This window comes from Nyctereutes procyonoides, unplaced genomic scaffold (genome assembly GCF_905146905.1).
Source record: "Nyctereutes procyonoides isolate TBG_1078 unplaced genomic scaffold, NYPRO_anot_genome, whole genome shotgun sequence".
Classification (NCBI taxonomy): domain Eukaryota; kingdom Metazoa; phylum Chordata; class Mammalia; order Carnivora; family Canidae; genus Nyctereutes; species Nyctereutes procyonoides.
This window is the reverse complement of record NW_026575125.1, coordinates 48,277,275-48,302,032: the sequence shown is the minus strand read 5'-3', so window position 1 is coordinate 48,302,032 and position 24,758 is coordinate 48,277,275. Positions and strand designations below refer to the sequence as shown.

The window sequence follows — 24,758 nt, the reverse complement described above, 5'->3', positions numbered from 1 at the left end:
GCGTACCCAGCCTTGTGCTAGACACCGGATACCCAACAGTGACAAGACCCATGAGAAAGCTGTGGCTTGAACAGGAGTGGGACTCATGAAGGTCCCAAATCAAGTCAGTGTGGCAGGGCCATACTGGAATCCAGGGCTCTCTCCCCTGTACTCACAGGGCTTATGACTGCAGAGGTGTGGAGCAAGGCTCACCCTACTCTTATTCCCCCCCCACCTGCTCTGATGAGCCATGACACAATCTGGGCTCACTAATCCCTACCTGTGATGGTGATGGCATAAGAAACTCTGGGGGCGCTAGAGACTTTATCCCATCCCCCTGAAGCGGAGCAGGCAGCCCCAGTGCCCACTGAGGCTGCCCACAGTGCCACAGCCCTGTCCCTCACCCAGAAGGGACAGTCAGCCAGCTACACACTCATACATGCTCATCACCTTAAACTCAGCACCATACTCTGCAGGCCCTTTCCTGCAGGGCACTGCTGCCACCTGGCTGTTCCCCCAGAGCTTCCAGAGGCAGTACACCTGATGCACAGATCTGGTTGCTTTGGCAAAGACCCAGAATCCAGTCACATTGCCACGTGAGCTCATCAAAGGGCTTTCTTGGGATTAGCTTGGATGTATTATAGTTGACAGAGTATGGGTTTGGGAGTTACAATGACCCGAGGCCCCCCATGGAAACTTCAGGTCCTTCGGCTCTAAAAGGAGACATTGACTTGTTATGGGAATGAAATGAGATTTGTCGGTGAAACATGCTGGTTCCTCCTTCCCTCCCTCTTAAAGGGGCAACACGAATGTGCTTCTGAAACCAGGCTTTGTTTCCCACTGTGCTCCTGTAAGCTGGGGGGAGGGTGGGCAGGCCAACCCAGGAGGCACTAAGACCACCAGAGGAGCCAAGTGTCCCTGGAGGTGACTACTCTAAGCCTTTGTTTCCTCATCTGTAAAATGAGGATAAGATGAAATGAGGTAACAGAGGACATGAAGGGCCTGGCGTAACACTGGTACCTATCTTGTAGGGGGCTCAATGAACATCCCACCCACTGACCCAGGGGTAAGAAATTCCAATCCATAGCTGGGAAATGTTAGCAAATCTGTGAGGAGCTGTGAAATTTTGCTGAGGGTCTCTCTGAACCGCTCTGGGTAGGTGTATTTAAAAATCTGCAGCATCTAGCTCAGTGGTGTACAGTAGCACCACCTAGTGCCCCAAAGTGGAAGGGCCCTACTGCCTTCCCCACTTCCTTCAGAGCTGTGGACGCGCGTGTGCGTGCGTGTGCGTGCGTGCGTGCGTGCGTGTGTGTGTGTGTGTGTGTGTGTGTGTGTGTTGGGGGCCAGGAGAGGTGCTGTTATAGAATGATAGGATGGGGCCATCCATACCTTGATATCCCAGTAAGTGGAGAACTAATGCTATTTTTCAAGATGACTCAGTCTTTTTACCTCCCTCCCAACAACTGCCATTCACAAGTGCGTAGAACTCTAGGCAGGCCCCTTGAGCCTTGCTGTGCCTTAATTTCCTCATCTAAAGATTGCAAGGCTTCAGGCCAGGTGCCTGGGAAATGCCCCGTGGCTATTGAGTGCCCACCTATGTTTGCCCAATAAGCCAGAGAGACATGGTCTTTACACACCCTTTATATTTTTATTGAGGAGAAAGCTTTAGCATACAGAACAATTTATCTTCACAACACAGTAATGCAACAATAACACAATAACAATAACACATTTTTGTTTCAAACAGGTTTCCTCCCGAGGCTCTGGGAATCCTTGGGCTGCCTTCATACCCCTGCATGCATTTCCCCCCCACCCTCCCCCCACCCCTTTTCAACCCAAGAAAACACCCAAAGCCCATAGTTCCTCTTACAACTCTTGTGGCTGTTACATCACAACAAATATTGAAGATCTGGGAAAGGGGGGGAAGAGGGTCAAAGGGAAGCTCAACCCCCCCCCCTGCTCCCCGCTGCCACCAGAGGGCAAGAAACCAGCTCACTGCTCATCCACTCTTTCCCTGGCTGAGGCTACAGGAGCTCAGGGTGAGAAGCACCATGGGAACAGCAGGGCCTGTGCTGAAGGGTCCCTGGAGGTCGGGGTGCAAGGCACCTGTCCTTTGCACTTCTCTGGCAGGGACATGGGCAGCAGGGCCAGTGTGTCGACCATCAGCAAACAGGGTCCACAGCCTAGGACAGCAGTTCCCCTTCTGGAACTCTCTCCTGAGGAAATAGCTGAAAAACAGACAAGATTTTCTTTACAGGGTTGTTGACTCCTGTACTGATGGGAATGGAGAAAACCAGGCAATTGAAATGTGCAACGAATCAGGAGACTGCTTAAATAAATTACTCAGTATGCATGACTGCATAGGTGGCAGCCATTTTAAATCCTGCTGATCAAGAGCTTACAGGATGATCTCAGCTTCGAAAAGACAGAGAACATGCTAGAAAGAAAAGCAACAAAGTGTTAATAGTACTTGCATCTGTGTGGCCAGATTCTGAATGCCTGGGGGGGTGTTTGTCCTTTATAATTTTCTCTATTTTCCAAATTTTCTATTATGATTATCTGTCACTTTTCTCCTTAGAGAAGCGGGGAGCCTTTCTTAAAAGGTAACAACAGATTATAGGAACCCAGCTCCACTGATCCCTGGGCTGAGAAGTGTGTTTTAAACAGAAGGGCTTCTTACCTCCCACTGATGAATAGAGACCTCACCAGAAACCAGCCAGAGGACTGGATTTCTCTGTGACTCCTCTTCTTCCAGCGCCTTCCTCTTGCCTCCAGGCTCAAAATCCTAAGGCTGGGCTGAGGTTATCTGTCAGACTCCGGTGAGGAACAGAGGCATAATTTACTGTTTTCTTCCCTCTGGCCACAGACATTTTGGCTGCACTTGCCCAGCTGCCAGGCACTGTGCAGGAAGCTCAGTGTTGAGGGCAGTTCAGGCCAGCAATGTATTTGGCTGGCATTCTATGGCCAGAGTGACATAGTGTGTATTTTTCACTGCAAAAGCAGTGTTTTCTGGACCCAAAACAAGCAGCAGGACTCTATGAGGGTCCCTGGGTTTGTATCCAGAAGTCCCAGGAGTTACTAGGAGGCAGTCACCCTCTTAAGTCTCGTTGTCTAACCGAAGCCCAGCACCAGGCCATGGCTCGCCTCCCACCCCATATGAGAAACATGAAGATATCCCAGCTGCAAGGCTGTAGACAAAACCTTCCTCTCTCCTCTCAAAACCAAGGAATCCTTTAAGTCAATGTCAAAGAGCAGAACTTGGGCTGGCTCTCTCTCTCTCTCTCTCTCTCAATCTCTGGAAGTCCAGGGAAGAAAGGCCAATGATGCTTCTTCTGGAATCTTTAGGATGGCAAGGCTCCTGCAAAGACCTTTGGCTGGGGGCTGCAGTCCAAGGTCTGGCCAGGGAAGGAGACCACCATCCCTAAGGAAAGATTCACTCCTTACAATGTCAAGCTGAGTCGTTGCTGCTGTTTCCTCCTCCACCGCCGCCACCCGCCCCCCTCCCCTCCTCCTCCACCTTTTAGGCAACATCAAGAAAAGGGTGAGAGCCTGTAACACTGGGCTTCGTCTGCTGGGGATGCCCAGGGAGGCAATTTAGTAAGAGGCGAGGGTCCCGGACTTGGAGAGGTGACCCAAGGGCCCTGCTACAGGAGTCTGTGGGGAGGAAGAACCAGTTGCTCGGTCAGTCAGTCAAAAGCATATCTCAGCCATGGTGTCTATCTGATGTGTGGCTTTGTGTACACTCCCTGGGCTGGATGCAATGTTCTCCTCAGGGCCCTTCTGCCAGAAAGGGGGGGAGCTTGAAACAAGTGTAGGCTTTTCATATATCTCTTGATACCATCCCGCTTTCAGTTGATTCTATCTAGTAAGTGGCCTCAGTGGCTTTACGAGTTCGGTGTAGCCTGTCCTTTCTCTCACTGGGGCAGGTCAGTGAGGCATTGGGTGAAGTCCTGGCGAGCCAGTCAGAGGATAAAACCGTAGGACACAGGATGAATAAACGCAGGAGAGGTGAGGGTTAGGAACAACTAGAGGGGGAAATACAAGAGGGTGACCAGTTCTTTTATGGGAACAGGCCCAGAAACCTGCTCTCTAGTTCATGGCAAAGACAGCACAGTGCACTCCAAGGGGACAACTATTGCTGATCCCTTCCTTCGCAGGTGGCCTTGGCTGGACACGTGTCACTCCCGTGTCACTCCCCGGTCATGGCTGCAATACGATCTGGAGCTCTGTAGGTCTTTCTTCAGGCTCTATGGGTCTGGAACTCCCTCAAGTACTGGTCAGCAAATGGGGCAAGTGTGGCAGCAATAGCAGGGGCAGGGGACGCAGTAGAAGGGTGTGTTCTGTGTGGTGAGCTTGCCCCAGCCACTCACACGCGAATTCGGCCACGTGCAGCCCGGTGGCCCCCCTGTCTCGGGGTGAGGCGGAATAGCACTGGGGGACGTCTTCGAATTTGGCGTTGCCCCAGGCGGCCTGCACGGCGAATCAGTGGCGGTGAACTATAGAAGGGTGAATTGGTACCTGGAAGGCCCTCCAGAAGTGGGACTCGATTCTGGTTCCTCCTCCTGCTGGGCTGGATTATGGGGGGCGAGGCATCCAGGAAATTCTCATGGTAGAACCCAGTGGTCTGGGATGAAGCGTGGGCAACAGTGGGTTCCATCTCCATCATCTCATCGAGGTCATCATCTTGGGTTTCATCCTCTGACTCCGGCTCTGGCTCGGGCTCTGGCTCCTGGTCCGGGTCTGGCTCTGGCAGAGGGCCCAAACGCTCGCCCTTATTCTCGTCTTCATCCTTGATCAGCTCTACATCCACGTCCCCATCCACGTCCACCTCCTCGTCCTCATCATCTTCCTCTTCCTTCTCTTCCTGTTTCTTCCTCATCTCCTCCTGCTGCTTCTTCCTCATCTCCTCCTGCTGCTTCTTCCTCATCTCTTCCTGCTTCTTCCTCTTCTCTTCCTCCTTCTTCCTCTTTTCTTCCTCCTCCCTCGCCTCCTGCTGAATAGCTCTCATGCGCCTCCGCTGTTCCCGGTCATAAAGCCTGCGCCTGCGTGTCTCTTCATCTTCGTCACTGTAGTACTCTTCATCATCACTGTCATCGTTATTAGGGTCCGCAGCAAAAGGGAAGAAGATGTTGCGAACCCCAGGGAGCGGGATTGGCTTGGGGACACGCACTTTTCTTTCTATCTCCACACATTCGAGAATCAGCTCGTCCAGGTCGGCCATTTCAGTGGACCATAAGAGCTCCTTGCGGAAGAATTCAGACAGGCCTTTAAGGAACTGGTTTTGAAGGCGGCAGTCATCCCAAGACAAGAACTGGGCCAGGAACTGAAAAGCATCCGCATAGCTGCCTAGGGTACAGTCCCCCTGCTTGAGCTTGCGGATGGCCTTTTTAGCCACGCTTGGGGGGATGGGGCCGCAGAATTCCTTGCGGATCTCATCCAGGAAGCGTGGGAAGTTGGCACGCAGGGGGCTTCCTTCCCGGGTGACTGAGATGGCCCAGTCCTTGGCTTCGCCCGCGAAAAAAGAGATCAGAAAGGCCACCCGTTCGGCGCCCCCGGGGAAATGATCCTCATGGTCAGCTATGAAGGTCTCTAGCTGCATCAGGAATTCAGCCAGGTAGACTGGGTCGCCCGAGAAGGGCTCTAGCTCAGGCCGCTCCAGCGGCGGCAGAGGAGGCTGCGGGGGCAGCTCCTTGGCTGGGGGCGGGGGCAGCGCCAGCGGGGGCGGGATGGGCAGCGGGGGAGGGTCGACCCGCGCATCGGAGGTACTGCAATCCTGGATCACGCTAATCAACAGTTCGTCCGAGGCGTACTCGGGCTCCGGGCGAGGGGGAGGCCAGCACAAGAAAGGCAGCTCCCCCTCGGGAACTGCGTCGATCTCGCTGAGCGGGAACTCAAAGTTCTCCTCGGCAAGGACGGGCACCACCGGCACTGGCCAGCGGATGTAGCTCGAGACGTTGCCCCGCAAGGAATTAACCTCGGCTAGAGCTCTTCCGAGCTGAAGGCCCAAATTGGCATTCTCCCCGCGAAGAGCATTTAATTCTTCTCGCAGGGCCACGTTCGCCATGCGCAGGCTGTTTAGATTTCCTGCGGCCTCGGACATTAGGATTAACTCGGGGGCCCTGGGTCTGAGGGCGGGGGCGAGGGTGGGGGTGGGGAGCTGGAGGCCGCGAGAGGAGGCTGAAATGCGGCAGCTGGGCGCGGAGGGGGGAGGGGATCGGAGGGCCGCGGTGGCGGGGCGCGGGAGAGGCCGAGCCACACCCACTGGGGCGAGACCGGAGGGCGGGCGCTCCGGCTGGAGGGCCCAGCGGCTGGGCCGCGGGGCGCTTTACCTCGTCCGGGGGATCGGGGATCGGAGAGGGCCGGCGGCGGCGGTAGCCGGGAGGTGCGGGGCAGAGGACGCGGGCGGCAGGCGGCAGGCGGGGCGGGCGGAGGCTGGCGGGGCAGGACTGCGGCAGGATCTGTCGAGGAAAAATCTTGCGGCTGACGAGTCCCCGCCTTTTAAGCGCAGACTCGCGCCGCCCCCCACCCCCGGCTGGGGCGGGTCTTAGGGATCCGCAGGCGCCCAGTGCCCGGGCTGCCCGCCCTACCCCCCCCTCCCCGCCTGCGCTTCTCACTGACTCTCTCCTTCCCTAGCTGCAGCTAACTCGGGTCGGGAAAATGCGACAGCGACTGCCCACTCGAGGTCGTCATGGCGACAGCCAGTGAACGTGTTCCTCTCCTCGGGCAGGCCCCCGAGTGTAGAGGAGCTGCTTCGAGAGGCGCAGCTCAATCTCCAGAGCCTGTTGCAAGGTACTGAGAGGGAGGGGGGCTGCGGCCGGAGCCCACAGGCGAGATGCGCAGCGGCTGGAGGGAGGCGAAGAAGAAAGAGGACAGGGGCCAGCGAGAGAGAGAGAAAAAGAACAGTTTAAACCCCACTGAAAAACAAAACACGTTTGCCATCTTTTTACCTTCCAGAAGCTTCGAGAGGGCTCCATTTCTCCAGCTGCTTACTCACTCCCCCCTCCCCACCCCTCTCTTTTTCAGTTCAGGAGGCCAGGAGGGGAAGGGACTGAGCCAGAAGCAGGGTACTGGTCAAGCCATTTACGAAGGGAGCTGGGTGAGAGACACCCACAGCGTGGCCTCACAGACCTTCTAGACCCTCTCACCACGTCACCCATGCCTTTGGAATCCTCACACCCAAGGACAATGGAGGCATCTGCAGGGTCTCCCCCTCTGGGCTTCACCCGCCCTGCACTTGCCACAACCTGTCAGCCTATCTCCTGGGTAGCTACTGCCTCATCAAAGTAAGCCCAGTAGGGACACCCAGGTGGCTCAATCAGTTGAGCATCTTACTCTCCATCTCAGCTCAGGTTCTAATCTCAGGGTCCTGGGTTTGGTCCCCTCCTCGGGCTCCACACGGAGCGTGGAACCTACCTGAAACCAAAAGGTTAGCCCAATACACAGTATACAGAGCTCTCCTCATCCCCAATTCCATGCCTCGTGCCTTTGGAGTATACAGATGAGCACACTGTACACAAAGCTAGGTTCACACAACCCGGAAAAACAGCTCAGTCAGAGTGCCTGAGCAGTCACACTGCATGTACCAAGCAGAGTGAGGAAACCCAGACTCTGAAATCAGACAGAGCTAGAATCTCATTCAGATCCCACACCTAACTAGCTGTGGGACATTGTGCAGATTATCTTTATTTTTTTTTTATTTTTTTTTATTATTATTTATTTATGATAGTCATACAGAGAGAGAGAGAGAGAGAGAGGCAGAGACATAGGCAGAGGGAGAAGCAGGCTCCATGCACTGGGAGCCTGACGTGGGATTCGATCCCGGGTCTCCAGGATCATGCCCTGGGCCAAAGGCAGGCGCCAAACCGCTGCGCCACCCAGGGATCCCCAGATTATCTTTAAAGTGAGATTCCAGTTCTCAAATAGCAGTTTTGTGGGAATTAAAAAGGGTATGTAACCTGCTCAGCAAGAGTATCTTGTAGCTGGAGAGACTCCCAATAAGATGCACCGTCCACTCTCAGTATGTGTCCTCTGAAACACAGGCTTAATTGGGCACAGTATTAAAGTTAATGTAAAAGAGGAAATGATTCAGTCACTGCTAGGACCTTACCCTATGTAAACCAAATACATCAACCAGAGGGATTTAGCCAATGTAAGTGGCAAAGAGATTAAAACTCAATGCTAGAAGAGAGACAACCTGGGGGTTACGGTATCCAGATGGAGGTTACAAGAGATGTGCATATGTCAAAATTCACTGAGCTGTGCGCCGAGGATTTGTGCACCTAACCGTATGTAAGTTATATGTCCATGAAGTAATTAATACAAATAAAATCTCAGTGGTAGTGGCAAGCTCCATACCTAACTCAAGGTACTCACTGTCCTGCTGAGGCCTCTTTTCCAAGCCCAGAAGCCCTTCCTCTGTCTTCCAACCTCCAATCCTTATGCTTTCTTCAAAGTTCTCTGTTTGCCTTATCGAAAAACAAAAACCAAAACAAAATTAAAAAAAAAAAACCTTGAACACTAGTTCTACACTTTGCTCATTCCCTTCATTGAGCACTCCTGCCAGCCACCTTGTGCCATCCAGGTCCAGAGGACTTGCAAAGAGTTCCAAACTGCTTCTTCTTCCATTTGCTCATTCATTTACTCATTCACCTACTAGGCCTGGGCTTATAGTTTGTCCACCTAACCAGACTGAGCTTCTCGACAGGAGGAATCACATCTCTTGGTACCCTTGGGTTTCCAGAAGAACCCAGCACAGAGCTGGATCTCCAAAAGGTGCTCAGTAGACATTTGTTGAGTGTCCATTACATGTGAAAAGAAGTCTTAGCAGCTCTCATTTATCCATACCAATGAAGGTTAACTCTTATGGAGAGTAGAAAATGGTAGTTGGGTCACCCAAGTGGATGACAGCCAAAACACCTGCCTCCCTTGCCAGGGCAGTAGTGACCTTAGATAAGCAATATTCCAAGGGACACCATGTGTCTTGTGTGCAGATAAAGAGGAGCTGCCATGCAGAAAAGGAGTTGGTGTGTTCTATGTTGCCACCATAGGCAAATTTAGGACTGGTGGGTGGAAACCTAGAGGGAGGCAGATAGCACCTCAGGATAAGAACTTTCCTGCCATGCCTGGCAACACCAATTGTCCTTGGATGGGATGAGCTGCCTTAGAAGGAAGGTTGCTCCCCTTCTCTACAGGTCTGTGTGGAAGCCGCAGAAGCATCTCGAAGGGATATTGAGGAGAAACTCTGATCCCAGAATGGGGAATTGGATCAGAGAACTTTTGCCCCCCCCCAGTCCAAGTTTCTATGAGTCTTGTTGAAATGTGCAGAGAGCCCCACCTGTTGGTTCTTTGCTCTCACATTCCTCATTTACTCATCAAATTCATCACTTCAGTGAAGCCCATTCAGATCTCTTGCATCCGTCATACTCACTGACAATACCCCTCTACTTCTCCTTCCTTCTCTGCCACTACCTCTGCCTTCCCTCTACTTCACCTTAGCACCCCTGGACCCAACACCACCCACAGTGAGACTGAGGTGCAGGGAACCAGGCCCTCGGAGGCCCAGATGAGAGTTCTTGAGATTCAGGGGAGCAATCCGCATTGGGCTTCCCAGTGCAGATTTCTTCAGGCTTCACACAGGTCCTTTCCCTGCCAGGTTTGCAGAACACCTAAAGAGCTGCGGGGCTTCAGAGTGAGGACCCTGCAACATAAGGTAGCAAAGGTATCTGCACCCTGAGTCTCTGCTCTAAGCTGAGCGCCTAAGGTGGAGGCCATCGAGACATAGGCTTGGTCTCAGAACCAGAATGACTTGATTTTATTGACTCTCTTTTCTCCTCGGCCCTTGTAGCCCTAGGAATTGGGCATTTTTCAGCTTCTGAATCCAGAGGTTCAGATGCTGAGGGAAAAACCGGAAGGAAACAAGGCAAGTCAGGCCTGGCAGCTAGGGCAGGAGCCCCCACTTGCGGTCCTCTCCCAGCCTAATGCCTGGCCGTGGCCCCCTAGAGTGTGTATCTACTGTGCTATTTTTCAGAAGAATATGAGGAACAGTACTCAGAGGCCAGACTTCTGGGGCAGACCTTCCGCTCTGCTGATGAGGCCCCCGAGCCCACTCCTAGCCCAAGGCCCCAGGCTGGCAGGCGTCTGGAGCTTGTATTGATGGTGAGTTGCCTCTTCCCCAACCTGTGAGGGCCAGCATGGCAGAGCTCTCTCTGCGCTCATTGACAGGGGATCTTGAGCTGTGTACATTACCCACCAGACGCTGCTGTTCACCTCTGCTCTCCAGCAGAGCTTATCCCGAGGCCCAGCCAACATGGGCCTTCCACAGCAGGTGTCTAGCCTGGCAGCCCATCCACACTTTCCTGCCTCCCAGACAAAGCCTCTGGCCACTCTGTCTAGACAGCCATCCCATGGGCACAGCTCATCTCGTCGGGAGCACACACCTTCCCATCACCTTCTTTCCCAACAGCCTACAAAACGGCAGCTGAGCGAGGATGAGACTACCACCCAGGGTGTGAGGGCCCCTGAGCCCTCCTCGAGCCTGTCTACCACAGCCGACAAGCAAGCTGCCTGGAATAGCCCCTTCCCTCTGCCCATCCTAGAGGAGAAGCGGTGGCTTCAGCCTTGCTCCACGCAATCTGACATTGTGCCCATCAACATCTCTGGTAGAGTTGCTTAGCGCCACCTCTGTTTGCTTCCCTCCATGCCAGCCACAGACCATCCTCTCCAAATGCACTGGGTGCCAAGGGTGGGGGTGGGGGGAGCGAGACTGCTGCTGGCTCACCCTGCACGGTCAAGGTCATGACTCTTGCCAAGGAACAGGGGCATGCACAAGAGGGGGTTCTGGCTGCTCTTTCTTCCCTCTCTACTGGCACTAGCACACTAACTGAGCCCATTTGATAGCAAACAAATTTCTCTTAACAGAAAACTCTAAAACTTTATGAATGTGTGTGTTCTTTGAATCATCAGGGGAAACTTAAAGTTTGTGAGTTAGGTTTGGTATGGGGAAGGGAAATTTCTTGTGCCAGAAGCCAGATCTGTAGCACACGGGTAGGAGGCAGAGTAGAAGTATGAGGTTTGTAGTGCTGATGGTGAAAGGGAGGCTCACACCCCAGGACACGGAGCAGGGGCCTCGTGGCACTTTAAGGGGACATTGGGCCTTCTAGTGAGGTGGGCGTCTTCACCTCGTGCTATGAGAAAAGTCATAGAAAGAGGCCAGGGCAAACCAGCTGGGCTGGCTCTGACTTCAGGAGCATGTGGCCCCCTAGACCACGCCCATTATTAATTCATGCTCCACACTCTCCCAGAAGTAAATGGAAGAGGAGGAGGAGGAGGTGAGTCCTTGCAGAAGGGACTAGGGCTGACCACCTGATGCCGTGAAGACCTCATAACTTAAAGGGACCGGAGGCATCTTGTGAGCCAGGAGTAGCCAGTTGTATGCTGATGGAAAAAGCGAAAAAGGTGATGAGGACAGGTCTGGCCACATGTGGTAGTGCTCCCTGGATATGGGGTCATTCAGTGCCACTGGCTTCCTCTCAGGAAATCAGAGGCAGAGCTCAGAGCCTAGAGACATGTACCAGGAGGAGCCAGTGCCAAGAAGAAAGACTCACAAAGTGAAAGCAGGAGCTTTGTTTTTAAACTTCCACCTTACTCTCAATGAGGCTGGCCCAGAGCTTTGCCCACAGAGCCACTTGCTGGGGGCAGAGTGGGGAGTGGGTACACATGCAGCCGTGGGGCTGAGAGGGGAGGGGTCTGGTTAGCCCACTAGCTGCCCAGTGAGAGACAGTGGGGGGAGCAGTGTGCCTTACCCCACCCCGGCCCCAGCAATTCCCCTGGATCCAAGACTGGCCCAGTATTTTAAGAGAAATAGATCTCAATCACTACACTGGGATAAATGTTGATTTATGTGACCAGGTGACTGGAAGACAGACTATAAGGCTGCTTCCTGGATGGTGGGGAGCAGTAGGAGCAGCTTCTTGGAGGCACTGTCCCTCCTGGCCCATACAAAGGCTTTCTTTGAGAAACTATTACAATCAAGCAACATCTGGTCTCAACCTGTCTCTCTACACCAGTGGTCCTCACCCCAGGCTGTACACCTGAATAATCCATCACCTGTGGAGCTGAAGAAAACGCTTCTCCCTGGGCCCTACAGCCAGAGATTTAAGTGTTCTTGGTGGGGTTCAGGTACTAGAGTTTCACGAGCTACTCAATTGATTTTGAAAAATCAGGGTTGAAAACTCTGGCTCTCGGCCACCTAGACCTCACAGATGACCCAGACTGCGACCTGGGAAAGACAACATGTATGCCTTGGGGCTGTGGGTGCCCAGGGCTGAATTGGGAGGGGTGAGGAAGAAAGGCCACTTGCCTGGACTCTGTTCATGCTCATTGCTACTGCCATCATCCCTTCTGTTTACCTCAGACCAATTTCCACTGTACTGTAAACAGAAACCAGGATACACCCAAGTGTCTTTATTTTGGCTACAGGGCAGCAGTTTGATAAACATGCAAGTTTGCGACACTCGTTGTTTAACACAGAGACAGCTGTGAACCCCAAATCCACCCTGAGGCGGAGGCGGACCATTATTGGATTCTCTAACTTTTCTCAGCGAGACCAAGGTGACCCCACCACAGCTGATGCCCCAGACCCTTCCCCTTATCCCTTGTTCACTTCCACCAGTCCTGCCACCCAGGAATAATACAGTGTGTGTGTGGGGGGGGCTTTGAATGTCCCCCCCCAAAAAAAGCCAATATGTTAATTAAGGATAACCAAGGGCCTTTTGTCAAGGACATCAACTGAATACGGAAAGCAGATCTCCCAGGCTAATAAATCCATTATGTTATTTTTTTCCCATTCTACATGGAATATAGCCATATATGTCAGATTTAGGCAAATAGATAAAGGCAGAAATCATCGCAAAAAGTGCCTTCCTAACAGAGCCATTACTGCCACTAAATGGAAGCCAGCCAAAGGGCACAGACCAGTGAAATATGGATGCAAGTCCCAGCCTCTCCACTTTACTAAAACCGTGAGGCCTTGGCCAATTTACATAAACCTCCCTGAGCCTCAGCACCTCATATTTAAATTGGGGATCATACTACCAACCTGGTGGAGTTGTGCAGATTAGAGTTATTACATATAATTTTCCTACCATGTGCCTGGTACATAGTGGGTGTTCGACACATAGTGGCTGCTTTTATAAAGTATTATAGTAGTAGCAGCAGTGACGTGACAGTAATAATTGTATGTAGGAAAATCTTCAGGGATTTTGAACATCTGAATGGTTTCCTCACATCTGTGGGTTGTCCTAAGTCTCTTGTGTGTTGCAAAGCTAAAAAGTGACAGGTACCAAACATGCAACCAGACTCTGAGCTTTCCAGCTGTGGCATGTTCCAGACTCACTGCTAGGGCTGAAAGTCACACAGCGCTGTCCTTTATCAGTGCAAAAGCATCTGATCTCATCTCAGGAGAGGGGAACACTGAGGTCTGAGATGGTTCACGAGGCTGGAGTGAAAGCTCGGGAAAAACGAGGTAGTCTCACATGCCACTTGAGCTCTAAAAGGAATGATTAAAGCTGGAAAGTCTTTGACAGCCTCCTGGACAATTCAAGGGCAGAAACCCTGTGACTCACCGTGTGGTGATGGGCAGGGGCAGAACTTCCCCAGCATCCTCATCTATGGAAAGGAAGAACCAAGGAATCCCAACTGAGTTGTTGACAATTGCTTCTTGGCAAAAATTTGGTGCTCCTGTCTCAAGACAGCTGCTGGGGAATCCCTGGCTTCAGCACTAACTCTCTGTGTTTACCTCCTCCAGGTCACAGCAACAGGCCTGCAGGCAGTGTGGCCCACTCTGCCACCTCAGACATCAGGTCCAGTCATTCCATCCCAGAAGGGGTTCATGGAAGAATTGGCATTGGTCAGGAAGCTCAGTTCCCAAATCTCACCTCACCAGTACTGAGGAGTCCTTCTAGTGATTCAGAAGAACCTCTCCAGGCATGTGGTGGCACAAACCCTCCTGGTATGGAGAACATAGGAATGGTGTATAGCATCCCCAGTTCTTGCAATGGACCAATGGAATCGACGTTCTCTGCTTCCTGGAAGGGAGATACTTTTACCTACATGACTCCAAGTGTCACCAGTCAGAACAATCAAATCAGTGAAAATGGAAGAAATCCTTCCTTTGGGAATGCTTGGGTCTCTCTGCACACACTGCCACCTCTAGTCCCCAAGGAGGCCACTACCTTCTTTGTTACCCAAGAAAACCCAACAGGATACAGTGGGGCAACTGGCAACTCTGAGCATCCTACTCAACGAAGGCAAGTATCAGAGCAACCCTCCAAGATGGGCCTTCTCACCAGTGGTACCTCAAGGCTGGAGACAGGCCTGGGGGGTGCCAGCAGGTTCCGGGAGCGGTCACTGTCTGTGCCCATGGACTCTGGCACCACGGATGTGGACTATGATGAGGAACAGAAGGCCAGTGAAGCCTGTGCCCTGCCTTATGCCAGTACAAGCTCTGAGGGCAGTAACAGTACTGACAACATTGCCTCCCTTAGCGCCCAACAGGAGGCCCAGCCCAGAAGGCAGAGATCCAAAAGTATCTCACTCCGGAAGGCCAAGAAGAAGCCTTCCCCACCGATGCGCAGTGTCTCACTGCTCAAAGATGGGCCAGTCCTCTTGCCAGAACATGGGTCAGAGCTGCCCAAGGACCAGAGGCCCAGGAGTCTCTGCCTCTCCTTGGAACACCTAGGACGTCAGTCGTCCCACCCAGATGCTCAGGGTCACCCAGCTGTGCCAACCATCAAAGATCTAGAAGGTGCACAATTCTCCCACCACTGGTATCCTACTAACTGGAAGTCTGGCGACACCTACCAATCCTTGTCCAGCTCCAGCACGGCCACTGGCACAACAGTCATCGAGTGCACTCAAGTTCAGGGAAGCTCAGAGTCTCTTGCCTCCCCTTCCACATCCAGAGCCACGACACCTTCCCAACTCTCTATTGAGGTGGAGGCCAGGGAAGTGTCCTCCCCAGGAAGGCCCACTGGGCTGATGTCACCTTCCAGTGGCTACTCGAGCCAATCAGAGACACCAACACCCACTGTCTCCATGTCCTTGACCCTGGGCCACCTGCCCCCTCCAAGTGGCAGTGTCCGGGTGCGGCCAGTGGTACCCGAGAGGAAGTCATCACTCCCCCCGACATCGCCTATGGAGAAAATCTCCAAGTCCCGGTTGTCCTTTGACCTGCCGCTGACCTCCTCAACCAACCTGGATCTGTCTGGGATGAGCATCTCCATCCGAAGCAAAACCAAGGTGAGCCGGCATCATTCAGATACAAATTTTGGGGCTAAGCTGGCCCTGAAAAAGAGCCCCAACCAGCCATTTATGCCCATGGTCACTCAGTCTGACCTACGTTCCATTCACCTGAGGTCTGTCAGCAAGTCTGAGCCGGAAGATGACATCGAGAGCCCTGACTATGCTGAGGACGCAGGAGCAGAGGTCTTCGTATTGCTGGAGAGAAAGATGAAACCTCCCATAGCCGAGAAGCCCCTTGTGGCCCAAAGGCCTCCCAGCTTGGTCCACAAGCCACCATCTGCCCCTGAGAAGTACCCACTCACTTCACCGACCTTGGCTGTGACCCCCAAGATCTCTGTTCAACACATGCGGCCACTCCCCAAAGATGTCTACACGGTGATGCGGAAACCAAAGTCCCCCGGCTTCCCCGAGGGCAGAGGCTCCAGGGAGCCACCAGCGCCCTCTTCTCTTGCTTTCACACCTTTTGCCAGTTCCTCTGGTGCTTTCTTCTCAGGAACACAGCAACCTCCCCAGGGCACACTGGAGGATGGGGGCCCCAAGGTGAGAGCCCTGCCTGAAAGAATCAGCCTCCAGAGCCAGGAAGAAGCAGAGAAAAAGAAAGGCAAGATTCCACCTCCTGTCCCCAAAAAACCCAGCGTGCTGTACCTGCCTCTCACATCACCCACAGCGCACATGGAGGTGTTCAGGGCCGAACTTAGGCTGCCCCACAGCCCCATCATCACCCTGCAGGAAGACACCAAGTGTCCGCCCACCAGTGACCCCCTGAAGGCACCTGGTGCGAGGCCATCTTCACCGCTGCAGGCTGAAGGTGAAAGGGAGGCAAGTCCTCTAGGTTAGTAAAACTGTCTGCCGGCTTTTCCTTTCAATCCCAGGAAAGATAAGGTGAGGGCAGAGTGCCAGCGACAGAAGCAAATGCCCCCCAAATAGTGATTCTGAGTCCAGGATAACCAGGGCATTAGGAGACATCTCTGGAGGGTTTGAGTTATTCCAAATAGGCCTCGCTGCCCTTCAGATTAGGAATGACCCAGGGGTGGCTCTCCAGGGCCCAGTTTGGGCCAGTCTACCCCAGAGCCCCCGGTGCTAAGAGAATAAAATCGAAGTAGGTCTTAGCACCCTAGGGCCTTAGGAGGAGCCCATCTACCTTGGCAAGTATACATCCCCTGGCCGAGGAACGCTTTCTCCACCCCACTGGACAGCACTGTTTTCTGGCCACACTGATTTTTGCTTCATGCATGGGATTAAGTAGCCTCCCAGACTGAGTTCAGTGCCACAGCAGGCTTGCAAGCCTGGGAAACCATGGCATGGTTTCCAGCAGCACTCTTTCTTAGTGCTTTCTAGAGGAAAGGGAGCTTGCTTGCTTGGATTCTTTGAAGGCTAGTTCTTCCCAGGACAAGAAGTCTGAGCTAGATGATTGGGTCTTTTTGGGGTCCCATCCTTTTGGGGGTCTTTTTTCCCACATCTCTTTTCCAATGTAATTGTGGTCAAATACACATAACATAAAATTTACCATCGTAACCATTTTTAAGTGTACAGCTCAGTGCTGTTTGGTACATGCTCAGTGTCGTACAGCCGTGACCGCCCTCCCTCTCTAGAGTTCTCTTCATCTTGCAGAACTGAGGTCTCTATCCATTAAACAATAACTCACCAGCCCCAGCCCCTGGCAACCACTCTCCTACTTTCTGTCTATCATTTTGACTCTCTCTAGGGACCCCATGTAAGTGGAATCCTACTGCACTGGTCTTTTTTTGACCTCCTCTTTCATTTAATATATTGTCCTCCAGATCCATCCATGGTTCTCATCCTTTTTTGAACCCTTAACACCAAAGATCACCTTCCAGGGGCACCTGGGTGGCTCTATCAGGTGTCCGACTCTTGGTTTCGGCTTAGGTCATGATCTTGGGATCTTGGGGTCCTGGGATCGAGCCCCACATAGGGCTCCTTGCTCAGTGCAGTTTGTGAGTCCTCTTGTCCCTCTTGCTCCCCCTCTGCTCCTCTCCCCACCTCGTGCTCTCTCTCTCTCTCTCTTTCTCAGATAATAAATAAAATCTTTTTTTAAATTTTTATTTATTTATGACAGTCACACAGATAGAGAGAGAGAGGCAGAGACACAGGCAGAGGGAGAAGCAGGCTCCATGCACTGGGAGCCCGATGTGGGATTCGATCCCTGGTCTCCAGGATTGCGCCCTGGGCCAAAGGCAGGCGCTAAACCGCTGCGCCACCCAGGGATCCCATAAATAAAATCTTTTAAAAAAATCTTTAAAAAATCTTCCTTAAGCTGATTTGCATTTCCAACATAAATTAAATCCTAGAGAATGAAACAGGCAAACAAATCAAAGCCACAGGTAATTTTGGAATGAGCTTGGTCAAACTCCACAGGCTCCCTCTGAGATTCAGGTAAGTCTTGCTCCCACCTACTGGTTGAGTCATTGCTTTAGATTACTCTCAGCTTCTTGAGTTTTAAAAATGGTGCATTCAAAGCAAGAGAATGCTCAGGCAACCTGTTGTAATGAAAAAGGCATGAGAAAACAGGGACCCATGCTGAACTTCACCACTCACTCCACCTTGGCCAAAACACTAACCTTCTGAACATTGTGTTCCTCTGCAAAATGGAGACATTAAAAGTCTGCCCAGCAGCCCTTCCAGAGTTGCTTTTGAACGTCAAATGAAATTCATATGAGAATGTGCTTGGTCCTCACTATTGTGGTCAGAGTATTTAATTCCTTCTGAATTCTTATGCCTAGGGAGTTCTATGGAACCGAGCACTGCAGAAAAAAGCATAATCAGTGACAAAACAGCTGAATGGATCGCCGAAGATGATGATGACGTGTTTGTGGCTTCACGCACAACCGAAGATTTATTTACTGTGATACACAGGTCAAGACCCATTTTCTTAATTCCTATTGTGATTGCCTTCCCTTTTTATACCTCTAAGCACCGTGAGAATTGAAACTGGAAACTAAGGGCGACTGGCAGGCCACAAGGCCTCCCATATGCAATTTACTGCCATCTTTGGGTGAAGTGGAGGAGGGGCGGGGAAGGGAGGACCAGGTGCCTAGTGGAGGCCCCTTGTCTCCTAGCAACCTATTGTGGCTCCATCTGCTCCCTCAGTAGCTGTCTAGAGACAGAGACATTTAACCCTTCACAGTTTTCCTTGTATCAAAAAAAATCTTAGTGAGAAGTGCGGTGGAGCGCCAAGCCTGATACCAAAGCGGGCACTCAGGCAGAGGGGGACCAGACCGGAACCCAGTCACTGGGTAGGGGCACAACGCAGGGGCTTGGTGGTGAGAAAAACTGGAAAGAGTTCAGTTATTGAAGCGGGAGCACCAGTTTAGGACCGGATTAGCTCTCGGGCTGTCTTGAGTCCCCGTCACTGAGCTACTGGTCTCGACTCCTTCAATTTTTCCCTGGTCCCAGAACCTGGGCAGGGCCAAGCCCACAGGCACCCCAGCTGAGGGCACTGGAAGGAGCATTGAGGCAAGGAGCTAGACAGGGGTCCCTGAGGCCTTAGCAGTGACAGAGAAAACTAGGAAGTACAAGTGCTGGCAAGGCTGCTGTGCAGAAGCTCCCAGATCATGTCATTGACCTTTGTGAAATTATATGAAGCATTAAGAAATGTCTGCTGTGTAAATTCACTCAAAGCCAACTGTCTCTTTATTTAAAGGTCCAAAAGAAAGCTGCTTGGCTGGAAAGAGCCTGGGGAGGCCTTTGCTGGTGGCAGCAGATCAAGCTCCCATTCACCAATAAAGAACACAGCTGATTTTTCCATCAGTGAGTCAGCTGTCTCTGCGGGGTCGAGTGGCAGCGCCAACCTGGATGCTGGCAGAAACAATGATTTCAAGGCCTTGCTGCAAAAGAAGGGAAGCAAGGCAACTCCCAAGTCCCGCCCCTCAGCCGCTGAACTGCTCAAGACCACTAATCCGCTGGCTCGGAGAATTATTGCACAATTTTCCAAAGAGTATGAGACCACCAACTACCCTGGTACCTAAGTCCTGGGTTCAGCGCACAGGGTTGAGTGACTGGACTTGAGTTAGACAAAGAAGAGAGGGTTTTTGAAAGGAACTATGAAAATCACAAAAGAGCCTATGCATCTTTTCCATTAATGCACCCTCTGGACAGCAAGAGAGAGGCCAATGCATCTAGAGGCCCTTGAATCATCTGCAGACATTTTACACTTTCATCCTTTCAATCTGACTACCAATTTACTCCTTTCTCCCAACCCCCAAGTGTGGTGTGCCCTGAGGAGAGATTAGCAGGCACCATCTTTTCACTCACTGAATGGGCCGCTCAGGCCCTGACTCCTGTCACCGAGGAGGAGTCTCACGAGAGAGGGCTGGAGCTGCCACAACCAGGGGTCATGGGGTGCCATTGCTGATCATTCACTTTCCTCGGCAAGGCCTTGTGGGGAAGCAGAAAGACTCTGAGGTCTCTTCGACCACAGTTTAGCTCTCCTCCGCTCCCCACCCCAAGAGGTTTGCGGGTGTACACTTATTGCAGCATGGGCTTGATTGGCTGGCTTTTGTCGTGCAAAATATGAATGTAACTCTGTCTCGAAATTCAGGCCTTTTCCAGTTTGATTGTCTACGCAGTGATTAGGGTAATGAGTTTCAATAAACATGTAGATCCGACCCCCCAAAAAAACCCTTTAGCTAGTCAGGACTGGGTTGCTTTGGATGAACCAAGTTCAGCCAACAAACGAGGCCGCCATGCGTTCGCTCAGAGGTAGCCAACGACACGCGCAGTGCGCCTTAAGATCCTTCAAGTGTCTGTCAACAACGTTAGGATGATGCCCAGCTCATGCTGCACTCTAAGAACTCTCCTTTCATTTGCATATAACCTTCATTACAGGAAGTAATTAGCTGAAGGAGCAGCAGCATCAAAGGCTCAAGGAGGAGAGAAAGTAAGTGTAACTGGTCCACCTCCATTCGATTTAGGTTGTGGTTTGTGGTTGCTTTTGTTTTGTTTAAAGGAAGTCTTACTCTGTTCCAAAACCAGGAATGTATGGACTAAAAGGGATCTATCCAAAACCTAAAAGGCAGCCTTGCCAGTAGCTATGGCCCATAACACACAGAGAAAAAAAGGGCTATTTTTTTTGGCCATTTAGGCTCCACTGTGTAACTAACATTCAATTAACTGTGCTGGAGGGGGTTAGTGTAGAGGCTGGTGAAAACAGGATGCTGACAGAGCCCCAGAACAATCCTTGTGACCCCTTCTCTCACACCCCCCAACACACGCAAGCTTATAGGCACTAACTATGCTTGTCAGTTCAACTTTATAGGCAGAGCAAAAGCAGTGATTTGTTTGATTCTCATATGTCTGGTTTCTGGGAGGCTGAAGGAAGAAAACAGACAATGCATTGAACAAAAACTGGCTGACCAGTAATGGAAGGTTAATTGTCCACCTTCCCAAGAAGGGAAAAGAAAAATCCAATGAAATTGTAGCCTGCTTGCTGGACCCCTTCTTCCTTCACTACCACTCCCCACCTCCCCATCCCCCCACCCCCATTCATTGGCCGACCTCCTGGAGGATGCAGAAACTGTCCCGGAGACAAGTAAATCTTGATTTTGATAGGTCTCATTGCTCACCAATGAGAAGCAAGCTTTTAGCTCCACTGCCCACACTCTTAACAGAGCAGCTGAAAAACCATGCTGAGAGCCGAGGAGACTTGGGCCTCTCACTTGGAAGCCTTAAGCCTAGGCCCTTGGTTGGTATGGTTCTGAATTCTAGGCTTCTGAGTACAGGCCAAGCTCACCAACTTCTTCACAATCAGCACTTCCCCCTGATTTAGGCAGAGGACACTTAAAATAATAAACAGCGAGAACCCAGTTGCTTTCGAAAGCATTCAGACTATTCGGTTTGAAGGTCCTGATCGAATTTCACGGGTTTTGCCTGAGATAAAATAGACTGGTTCCTGGCCTGAATTTATATACGAATGCCACACTTGTCTGCCTCAGACTCAGAATTCCAAAAGACAGAAACATTTTCTCCTGTAGGGAAACAAAGGGGTGTGTTCATGCTTTGGCCTAACAAAAGTGAAAGGCTGCCAGGGCCTTCTCCTTGGGAACCACTTTGAACAGCTGAACTCTGAAGCCAAATGTGAGACTCACATAAGTATAGATTGTGTTACTTCTGCTGCTTTTTCTAGAAGCTTCTTGTTTGCTACTTCTAGTGGGTTTCACCTCTCCCCCAAACTTGCTGTCTCTGGTGGTTTTTCCAAAAGATTTTCAAGCTGAATGCCCAGACACTTTTGTATTTTTCCATTACCTTGAGTCTTGCTTTCCTCTACAGTAGTCTGTCTACCTGGGATTTTTATAACATCTTCTGCAGCATTACTATGACCCTTGAGTGCCCAGTGGTGTTTCTATTAGCACAAGGGGATTTGGGGGCAATGATTGTATGGGCAGAGATAACTCTGAGGACTAGAAATATTCCTTTAAAATTTTGAAGTGGGGGACCTAATCCCCCCCCAAAAAAAACAACCAAACTGTAAAATTTGCTCATCTTCGATGACCGTAACACCAAACATTTTTCTGCTCTTAACGCCAAACTTCTCTTGCTCCCGTGAGTATCATAACACCAAATCTCTCTCCCACCGAGGTACATAGCACAATGTTTGCTGCCTTCTAACCTACTCTGCTAAGACTGGAGAAGACAGGCTGAAAGCCCCCCTAGGCAGGCTTTCACAGAACCTCCAACTGCCATTGTTACTTATACAGATCATAATGTTAATAGTTTTTGAAGGTGAAAGCCAGAAGGCTCAAGTGAAATGAAGTTGGCCCTAGGAGGTCAGCTTCCAATTCAAGTTGTTTCTATACCTCTGTTTGCTCTGTTTGCTCTGTTTTCCAACCAATAGTGGCAGGTGGCTCTGCTAGACTGACTTTCACTCTGGTCACAAGTAGAGAGAGTCATCCCCAGGATTGTTAATGGGTAGCTAAGAGTGCTTTGCTCTAGGTGGGTGTTCATTACTTATTTGTGGTTCAGATGTTGAGGGTAGAGAGCAAGCCATTCTTGGTACAATAAGAAGTCTTGCTGATCCCTCTTCTCCTTCCCCTTCGTCATCTCTCGCCTGGGCCTCCCACCTGGCCCCAACTTGTCTCGCAGCCCCAACCCCCATGAACTGCATGCCTAGCCTACAGCTTATCCTTTAAGGAGGCAGGACCACAGGCAGCTAAATAGTTCAAGTTAGCCTAGTGACCACAAATCAACCAGTTGGTCCAAAGGCATTACCTGGAATGTGCAGAGATGGAGGAGATTCTGCAAGGCTTACAGTGAGCATTTCACTGGACATCCATTTCAACTCTCTAGACAACACAGATCAGATTGTAATCCCGCTGTACCTAATCTGTCTGAGCAGATGTGTCCATGCACCTGCCCTCTTGCTCACAAACTCATCCCTAAAAAGATGAGTTCATGGCTAGGGCTCTGTTCCTCACCAGTGCAGCCTTCCATCCTCACCAAGTCTATAACACAGTAGTAAGCTTTCACTTTAATCTGATCTGCCAGGGCCAAGACCGGAGTGAGGTGAATGAAGTGCCCACTCTCAGGGCTGTGCAGGTGCCTTACCCTCGTCCCAGCCCTGAACTCTGCACTCTACAAATACAAGTTTATCTTCTTCCTGTGAAGAAGTGTGGTTCCTCTGATGGCTCCCTATCTGCTGTTGCTCCAAATGTTTTATTACCATCTATTTTCTTCCATTGCTATCAACCTTTGTATGCCTATACATTAAAGGGTCTTCAAAATTATCAGAAAACATGGTTGATTTCCAAGCAACCTGCTCCGGGTGGCAAGCTAGCACCCATTTCAATAGGGATGCAGACAGGGGGGTCAGTCCTTCACCAAAATTGTGAATGAGTTGGAAGCCTGCGACTGAGATCCCCTTTCTCCTCTTTCTACTCCATGTGCCCCAGACCTTGATTCCCAGCACAACTCTCCTGAGTGTCTCCTAGTTTTGTTCTCCTCAATAAGAAAAATGTGCTCTCAGGAAAGGGATGAAGTCCTTTACTTTGACATTGTGAGGGTCGCTTGCATTATAACAGGGGAAAAGCCTAAAGCCAAAGGAATTGAAGTTCTACTTGTAGAATTTTAGGCACCAATTCATTGCCAAAGTGTATCTTTCACCACGGAAAGGCCAAATTCTCTGTCAGCTAATTCCAAAATATAGAACCTGGAATTATTTTATTACATTGCCACTGATTGGCTACATAGTCCTGATACCCAGTGCTGTTCTCTTGGACAGGGGACCAAGGGACCACATCTACCAAGAGACTCTCAACAATGGCTCCTGAGAGCCACCGTGAAGGCTGAGATCATTCCTATTGTAAAGTAACATTTTGACACAAATGGAATACTAATCATGTTAGCAAAAGAACACAAGGAGTTAGAGTTAGAATGTATCCTCTTCGTGAAAGGTGAAATTGTCCAATCAATGTCTGATCGATGTTGGTTGCCCAGTGTTGGTGATAATTATTAAACTTTCTGGAGGTACAACTTTACTGAACACAAGTCTCTGCTTCCCTTCCTCTTATTTATGTTTTGTGCTATCACTTCAGCTTGGTGTAAGAGAGACCAAATCTCTTCCAGTGCACCCAGTCCCTCCAAAGCCTTTGCTTGTGTTTCAGCTAAAAGTCACTAAGATATTAGGGATTTAAAAGGACAAGAGAGGGACTCCCTGGTGGCTCAGCGGTTTAGTGTCTGCCTTTGGCCCAGGGCCTGATCCTGGAGTCCCGGGATCAAGTCCCACGTCGGGCTCCCTGCGTGGGGCCTGCTTCTCCCTCTGCCTGTGTCTCTGCCTCTGTGTGTGTGTGTGTGTCTCTCATGAATAAATAAATAGAAATCTTTAAAAAAAAAAAAAGGACAAGAGAGTGGGAAAGAAATAGCTGCCTTCGTCAAAAAGCATCAAGAATTCTAATTTAGGGATGCCTGGGTGGCTCAGCGGTTGAGCATCTGCCTTTGGCTCAGGGCATAATCCCAGAATCCTGGAATCAAGTCCCGCATCAGGGTCTCTGCATGGGGCCTGCTTCTCCTCCCTCTTCCTATGTCTCTGCCTCTCTCTGTGTCTCCCATGAATAAGTAAATAAAATCTTTTTTAAAAATAAGAATTCCAATTTAAACAATGACATGAAATAAAGTTTTATTAGAGTATTCTGAAACAGATTTATATAGGAATACAGTAGTAAATGGTTAGAGACAAATATTTGAGGAGCTTATAATAAGTGTAGCAAAAATAAATTTGCATAAGTAAAGGGTTGTGTGAAATATGTATATATGTTTGTTCGGCAAAGTAAGCCGAAAATTGAGGCCAGTGGTTCTCACAGTGTGATCTCAGAACCACCAACAGCAGCTCTGTATTATGTATGTGTGTGTGTGTGTGTGTGTGTGTTGTGTGTATTCTTCTTCAGTGATGTTACTTCTTCAAGCCCCTGAATCATCATGGTCACGACTGTCCAAATGGTTCCAACCTTTCCTGTTGTTTCTGCTGTCAT

General features: G+C 50.7%; 2 protein-coding genes across 3 annotated transcripts in view; one reads left to right on the top strand and one right to left on the bottom strand.

The window, feature by feature from the left end:
• Positions 1-24,371, top strand: part of NHSL2 (NHS like 2) — a 74,812-nt gene extending 50,441 nt beyond the window's left edge. The window contains exons 2-8 of one of the 2 annotated variants that reach the window (XM_055337586.1): positions 6,613-6,768; positions 10,007-10,134; positions 10,442-10,637; positions 12,457-12,588; positions 13,784-16,111; positions 18,021-18,153; positions 18,941-24,371. In XM_055337586.1, the coding sequence (XP_055193561.1) occupies positions 6,613-6,768; positions 10,007-10,134; positions 10,442-10,637; positions 12,457-12,588; positions 13,784-16,111; positions 18,021-18,153; positions 18,941-19,265 (3,398 nt within the window). In that variant the 3' untranslated portion in view covers positions 19,266-24,371. The remainder of the gene's footprint in view (positions 1-6,612; positions 6,769-10,006; positions 10,135-10,441; positions 10,638-12,456; positions 12,589-13,783; positions 16,112-18,020; positions 18,154-18,940) is intronic. The other variant, XM_055337587.1, reaches the window with a different exon arrangement.
• RTL5 (retrotransposon Gag like 5) lies at positions 1,603-6,469 on the bottom strand. The gene is made up of 2 exons (XM_055337588.1): positions 2,660-6,469; positions 1,603-2,207 (listed from the first exon to the last, which is right to left on the bottom strand). The coding sequence occupies exon 1, from the start codon at positions 6,077-6,079 to the stop codon at positions 4,346-4,348; it is 1,734 nt and encodes a 577-aa protein (XP_055193563.1). The 5' UTR covers positions 6,080-6,469; the 3' UTR covers positions 1,603-2,207; positions 2,660-4,345.
• Positions 24,372-24,758: the final 387 nt, after the last annotated feature.